At 35.8% G+C, this 7572-nt stretch overlaps 2 protein-coding genes across 4 annotated transcripts; one reads left to right on the forward strand and one right to left on the reverse strand.

The window, feature by feature from the left end:
- On the forward strand, positions 185–4073 carry LOC107609338 (beta-glucosidase BoGH3B). 3 transcript variants are annotated; one of them, XM_016311260.2, is made up of 10 exons: positions 185–441; positions 699–953; positions 1158–1362; positions 1605–1695; positions 1770–1915; positions 2020–2263; positions 2353–2457; positions 2540–2722; positions 2929–3133; positions 3450–4073. In XM_016311260.2, the coding sequence occupies exons 1-10, from the start codon at positions 411–413 to the stop codon at positions 3932–3934; spliced, it is 1950 nt and encodes a 649-aa protein (XP_016166746.1). In that variant the 5' UTR covers positions 185–410; the 3' UTR covers positions 3935–4073. The 3 variants fall into 3 exon arrangements, with proteins under 3 accessions (XP_016166746.1, XP_020962795.1, XP_016166749.1); XM_021107136.1 differs by having other exon boundaries at positions 185–337; positions 3450–3934; XM_016311263.2 differs by having other exon boundaries at positions 186–376; positions 3450–3934.
- LOC107609685 (50S ribosomal protein L20) lies at positions 5064–7479 on the reverse strand. Its single transcript, XM_016311703.2, has 3 exons — positions 7139–7479; positions 5900–6108; positions 5064–5505 (listed from the first exon to the last, which is right to left on the reverse strand). The coding sequence occupies exons 2-3, from the start codon at positions 6083–6085 to the stop codon at positions 5326–5328; spliced, it is 366 nt and encodes a 121-aa protein (XP_016167189.1). The 5' UTR covers positions 6086–6108; positions 7139–7479; the 3' UTR covers positions 5064–5325.

Below are 7572 nucleotides of genomic sequence, written 5' to 3' on the forward strand. Positions count from 1 at the left end.
TAAATCAATAATCAATAATAATTAATAACAATAGGTTGTATTCTAATGCAACAACCATAATGTTCGTTGAAATTCCAATTTTTTCAAAACAAACAAAAAAAACGTTAAAGCATGGAATTTTAAAAAAAAGAAAAGAAGAAAGAAAAAAGTGTTATAGCATGTGCATATATTTTTATCAATATCTATGCTTAGATTCAAAAAATGCTGCCGGAACCAGACATTGTTCACTGATAATTAAGAAAGTAGCTCCCACTCTTTCTCTCTCTATACAACACTCATTGCACGCTTCACACTCATAAATCTAGCTCATTATCTTCCTCTCTGGAATCCAATCAAGTTAAGTGTTTAAGCTAAGCTACTTCAAGTTCAAGTTCAAGTTCTGTATCTAATCTGAGTAACAGCATTCTTTAATGCCTACACTATGCTCCATTTCCTCCCCGAGTAACATGTTTTTTTTTTCCACCTTGCCTTTTCGTTTGTTTGGTTTGTTCTTGATATGTTCATTAAATGTGATTCACATGTTTCTTATTTTGCAAAAATTCATGTAACTGTGGCTTTTTTTTCAGACAGTAGACAGAATAGAATCCCTTTAGGCCATTCTACTGTCTAATCTAAGTGTTGAAAATGTTTTTCCTTTTTTCTTTTCTTTTATTTTTTTCCTTCTTCAATTTTTTTTTACTGTGTTTTGTGCTATGCAGAAATCATAAAAGGTTCAGGTGTTAAAATGGGAAGATCTTCAATACCCATTGTGGGTATTACTATTCTGCTACTGTGTTGCTGCTTGGTTTCATTTTCAGAAGCAGAATATTTGAAGTATAAGGATCCAAAACAGCCATTGAACGTTAGAATCAAAGACTTGCTCAAAAGAATGACATTAGAGGAGAAGATAGGCCAAATGGTACAGATTGAGAGAGCTGTTGCCACCTCAGATGTTATGAAGAACTACTTCATTGGTTAGCATCCAAATTTCTACTAAAAGATCAGTGCTTTTTTGTTTTAATGGCATACCCTTTTGGCTTTTTCAGCTATAGATCACTGGAAAACAAATAGTTGGCAACTATAGATTAAAAAGTTAATAACTTTTGAAAAAAAATTAAAGAGTGAGCTTGTTACATCCAAATAGCAAAGTTGATCTGATAATTGATTGATTTTGGCAGGGAGTGTATTGAGTGGAGGAGGGAGTGTTCCGGCACCAAAAGCATCTCCTGAGGCTTGGGTCCAATTGGTGAATCAGCTCCAAAGTGGATCTTTGTCGACACGCCTTGGGATTCCCATGATTTATGGCATAGATGCAGTTCATGGCCACAACAATGTCTACAAAGCAACAATCTTCCCACACAATGTTGGGCTTGGAGCTACCAGGCAAGTTCAGAATATCCTTAAATAGATTCTCATTCAAGCTGCCATAAATTAAACTGTACCAAGGAAACTGAAATTGTTATAACACATGAATTCAATAAGAATTCGTTGCATTAAGATTATTTCTTAGTGGTTATGGATTTTTTAGATGAGTTATTCTTTCTATTTTATGTGTTAGCACTATGTAGCTGCTAGACTGAATAAAAATAGCCATAATTATAATGAATTTATACTGTATGGTTTAGGGATCCTCTGCTGTTAAAGAAGATTGGAGATGCTACTGCTCTTGAAGTTAGAGCTACTGGAATTCAATATGTTTTCGCGCCATGTATTGCGGTAATTAATTAAGCAGCATTGTAATTCTATGTTTCCAATTACATAAAACATTTGATCAAGTATTTTGTCTACAGGTTTGCAGAGATCCGAGGTGGGGACGTTGCTATGAAAGCTACAGTGAGGATCCTCAGGTTGTTAGGACAATGACCGAAATTATTCCTGGTTTGCAAGGAGACATTGTTGGAAATAAATTAAAGGGTGTACCCTTTGTTGCTGGAAAGTAAGATCTTGATTCCTGGTTTAAAATTGTGCTTGAAAAATCAAAATAAACATCAGTATGAATCAGTGTATAATTTGATCTTCCTTGATGAATTGATATTGCAGGAACAAGGTTGCAGCTTGTGCCAAGCATTATGTTGGGGATGGAGGCACAAGCAAGGGAATCAATGAGAACAACACAGTGATAAGTTACAATGGATTGCTTAGCATTCATATGCCTGCATATCTCGACGCAATCGCCAAAGGTGTTTCGACAGTGATGGTTTCCTACTCTAGCTGGAATGGCAAGAAGATGCATGCTAACCATTTTCTAGTCACTGATTACCTCAAGAACAAATTGAAGTTCAAGGTAAATATAAAATTTTGTTCAATTAGTTCTCGAATAAAACAATTAAAATGTATGCTTAATGTCATGCACAATTTTGGTTTCTTTTTCAGGGTTTTGTCATATCAGATTGGATGGGAATTGATAGGATTACTTCTCCTCCTGGTGCTAACTATTCATACTCAGTTCAAGCTGGTGTTAGTGCTGGAATTGATATGGTAAATATATATGATGCTTTCTGAATATGAAATTTTAACATTATGGTTTTTATTCTTATTTAGCATATACATTATTATGTAGATTATGGTTCCCTACAACTTCACCATATTCATTGATGACCTGACCTATCAAGTGAAGAACAAAATCATTCCAATGAGTAGGATTGATGATGCTGTGAGCAGAATCCTAAGAGTAAAATTTGTTATGGGGCTATTTGAGAATCCACTAGCTGATCAAAGCCTGGTGAACCAACTTGGTAGTAAGGTACATTTTCTTCGAGTTAACTCACAAACTCGCACAAGTTTATTAGTTTAGTTTCCCGAATTGAGTTTACGGTTTTCCAAGTTGAGTTTTACAATTCAAGTTTGGCTAAGCTCTACTAGTTCAGGTGAACTCTGAGTTTGATTACCTTGCAGATCATTTAAGTGGGAAGAGGCCATTCATTGATCTAAGTATTGTGTCTTCAACAGGAACACAGAGAGTTAGCAAGGGAAGCTGTAAGGAAATCACTTGTGCTGCTAAAGAATGGTAAATCTGCTGAGACACCATTGCTTCCCCTTCCCAAGAAAACTGCAAAAATATTGGTGGCCGGAAGCCATGCTGACAACTTGGGCTATCAGTGTGGAGGATGGACAATAACATGGCAAGGTCTTGGTGGCAATGATCTCACAGTTGGTAAGTCCACTTTGTTTGTTAAATGTTAAGTTTGGTCTCTTGTTCTAGAATAACACCGGAAGCTTCCATTCTAAGTCGACTGCATGCGCAGGCGTATACTGTTACATTCAAGTCCTTGTAACTCTTAAGTCTTTACCAATTCAATATTTACATTAGTTATATTATTTGGATGTTGTAAAAATTGAACCATAGAAAACTTACATGGATCTACATGCAGATTGAATAATATCCATGCATATAGCTAGATATTTGTTCATGTTTTCCTTTTGGAAGATATCTACAAAATCTTTGATAAATTTTCCATTTTTCCCAACAGGTACAACAATCCTCAATGCTGTGAAACAAACAGTTGATCCTGCTACTGAAGTTGTCTTCAATGAAAACCCTGACTCAAACTTTGTCAAGTCCAACAAGTTCTCATACGCCATAGTGGTTGTAGGCGAACCCCCTTATGCAGAAACGTACGGCGACAGTTTGAACCTGACCATAGCCGAGCCAGGTCCAATCACAATAACCAATGTATGCAGTTACATCCGGTGTGTGGTGGTTCTCGTCACCGGCCGTCCAGTTGTGGTTCAGCCGTATCTGTCAAAGATAGATGCACTTGTGGCCGCTTGGCTTCCGGGAACTGAAGGCCAAGGTGTTGCTGACACTCTCTTTGGTGACTATGGATTCAGTGGCAAGCTTGCAAGAACATGGTTCAAGAGTGTTGACCAACTTCCTATGAATGTTGGTGATAAACATTATGATGCTTTATTTCCATTTGGTTTTGGTTTGACCACAAACTCCACTAAGTACTGAAATGAAATGATAGAGTCTTGTATGAGAAAATTTCTCTAGGAACACCGGGTTATCATTAACTTGGCATTTATCATTAATGATTGAATGTCTCAAACTTAATTTTATGATATTAATAATAGAAAAACTTTTGATTCCTTGACATTCTTCTTTTATTTTTCTTTTTTCTTCTTGGATAGAAGGTGCCTCATAGTATAGTAAGACATAGGAGTGGCAATAGATAGAATATGATAAAATTTGAATCCAACTCTAACTCTATCTGCGGATTGAGAATAACTTAACCCTAATCCTATCCGCGTTCAACCTGCAGGTATCCAACCATACTTGCAGATTTTCACAAATATGTAATATTATTATATAATCTAATAAGCTTGCAAATTAAAAATTCAATACAAGCAACATAATCATTTCACAAACAACACAATCGTCCCATAAACAACATAACCATCAAATGCTCAATTCTATATAAAAGTCTTTGCTTAAATTAATAATACAAATAGAAATAAAATATTGTGATACAATATTGTATTTATATATTACTAAAATATAATTAATTTTTAAATAAACAAAGGTGCTAAATAATCAATTGTTGATCTGAGCTTAATAGTAAAAACTTTTTGCATTAAATGAGAGACCCTTAGTTCAACACCTACCTATAACATATTTTCTTAACATATACATATATAGGGTGCGGGTTGATCAGGTAAAGTTGAAACCCAATCCGCACCCTACTCTGGTCTCTTTGGCTATTCCTGCATAAAGCGAAGTATCTCGTCGTAAGAATTGACTGTAGCCCTTTCTAAATCGTTGGTACTAAGTTACTAACTTTAACTTTTCTGGATGGCTTTCCGCTTTCGTAACTATGGATGAGCTTGTCATGCTACCATTGCATTCCCAAAAAAATGTGGAAGTCAAGTGAACAATTGAAATCACACTGTTAAAGTCTTTTGAAAGTAGTAAGAGATAAGTTGATATAACCTATCCGACCCACACTCAACCTTAGTCGCAACGGATTGGGTTGGCAACCCTACTCAACCGGGTTGGATAGGATTGGATACCCGAGGGTAGGGTGCATGTTACCACCCCTGGTAAGACGAGACATTTTGTTTTCCAAATTAAAAAACTAAACAAAAATAAAACTGTTCCTGATCTCAAGGAACAAACAAAACACCTCAACTATGAGAAACTTGGTTATTAAGGTTACATATTATTGACACTGAAACAAGCATGCGGGAGATGAATAAAGATATGAAGGTAAGAGTATATAGGAAAGTTCAAGAGCAAAAGGAATACAACTTTCACAGTAACTTGTAGCGTACTAAGCCCAAAATCCTCAAGATCCTATGATTCTCATAGATACTAGCTCTAACAGTTTGCTGAAATGCCAAATTCCTCTAGATAGCCACCTTTCTTGGAGGAATTACCACATTCTTGTTTCCTGGGAATGCATTTTTTGATATATCTACCAGTGCCTTGAAGCTGTATGGCTCATGCATGGACAATTCTGACAGAACCTTTCTGTTGAGTTGGATATTCTCCTTCATCAGACCATGCATGAAGTTTCCATAATTGACCTGGAAAATTAAAACAAGGGTTCGATAAAGGAAAGTATCGGAGATTAGACAGAGTTTACCTAATATTCAGAACATTAGGTGTTGGAAATTGACAACAGATAATATTTTTGTTCTTTTGGTTTGAGAATCTCCATACTGGCTGTGACACTAAACTCAGGGTATTCCCACACCAAATACTTTCGTGCAAACATGGATTAAACAAATATTTACAAAATGGTTCGCAATCATAACAATTCCATTACCAAGGGTTTGATTCAATGACTAAAGTTTAATGATAACATTAGCAGCCGCATACCATATTTCATTCTCAAGTATTGAAGTCCAAAAGATATAAAATCATCTGCATATTATTAAATATTAATTGTTAAGAGAATAAAATGAATAGTACACATACACCATGAAGGCGGGTTCCAGCATTAATCCTTTGTATCCAAAGGGATCTCATGTCACGCTTTTTGTTGCGGCGATCTCGATACGAATATTGCAAGGCCTTCTCCACCCTCTCCCTTGCTATCCTTATGCAGTTCTTGGCTCTCCCCCTGAAGCCCTTTGCAAGCTTGAATATCTTATCTTTATTCATTTTCTTCTCTCGTTCTCGTCACTCTACAAACACAATTTCATCATCCAAAAATAAATAAATAAAAAATCTCAATTTCCAAACTGAGGATGAAAATTGAAAACTTTATTGACATGTAGAATTCAATTTATAATATATGCATACATTGCACGTGTTAACACATACATCCAATCAAGTATTGCGACAATATCGTAATATTTTTACTCAACAACTCACTGTCTAAAAGATTTACAAATGAAAACATGTGGTAGGAGCCAATGCATCAAACTTAAGCTCCAACATTTATATGAAATGCCACCCAATTTTTTAAGGAATAATACAACTCATAATTAAGAACCCTGTGTTACTGATACAATGTGTTACTCTGGAGTGGCCAAGTACTGTTATACGAAAAATCCGAACTTTAACCAAATGCCTAGAACACAAAACTAGCTAACATACAAATAATTCCCACGAAAAAAGATGTCAGGCATTTTGTCAAACACATAAAAGGCACTCGCTCAGCTTACATAAACCACTAGTCACAGTCATGGGCCAATGCAAAGCTAGCTATATACACTTCATACCAAAAACGGATCCAGAAAATTTTGATAGTGGAGACAAAATATACATAATATGATAATAATTTTTACAATTGTACTATGTTATTGTACAATATCCTTCCTAATTCAATTATAAGTCAATACACACAAACATAAGTCATTCAAATTAATTTCCAGAAGCAACAAAAAACAATATCTTAATTCAATACACAAACAATTTAACAAACAGATCAGTGACACCAAATTAGCAATTATATCATGAGAACAATATCCTAATTCAATCAAAATTCACATTTCACAATTAACAAACCAACTATATCAAAATCAATCATGAGATAAAATTAGCAATTATAGGATAACATTAACAAACCAATCATGAGCCAACTATGTCGAAAATCACAATTCACAAAATCATTGTCAATATCAGATTCTTATTACTAAATAATATAAAATCAACTTTTACTAAACAAAATGTCAAATACAAGCAACGAAGCAAGTAGATCAGTGAATGTACCAAGACTCCAGGAGGCAGCAGCCAGCAGCGGTGTGGTGCCCAGCAGGCAGCAGGGACGAACAGACTCGAGAGGCTGAAGACTGAAGAGTTGCGGTGCCTGAAACGGCTTGAAACTGGAGAGGCGAGACTCGACAGACGATGACGGAGTGGCGTTGGCGAAGTGGAACGCAGAACAGACGCGGTGAATGGAGCAGCGATGGGGGAGAACGCAGCAGCGCCGCAGCGACGTCGGCGGCAGTGACGCCGGGGGCAGTGACTCTGGAGTTTGGAGCAGAGAGAGAAAATTGAAAAAGGGGAAAAAGGTTAGGGATTGGGGAAGTTGGGGAAATTAGAGTAAATAGATGGTGTAATTTATTTTGATTTCTCATTTTTTATATTTTTATTAATTTTTCAATTTAAAATTTACTATTAAAATAAGTTTATAAAATTATCAT

Source organism: Arachis ipaensis, chromosome B07 (genome assembly GCF_000816755.2).
Source record: "Arachis ipaensis cultivar K30076 chromosome B07, Araip1.1, whole genome shotgun sequence".
NCBI classification, from domain to species: Eukaryota; Viridiplantae; Streptophyta; class Magnoliopsida; order Fabales; family Fabaceae; genus Arachis; species Arachis ipaensis.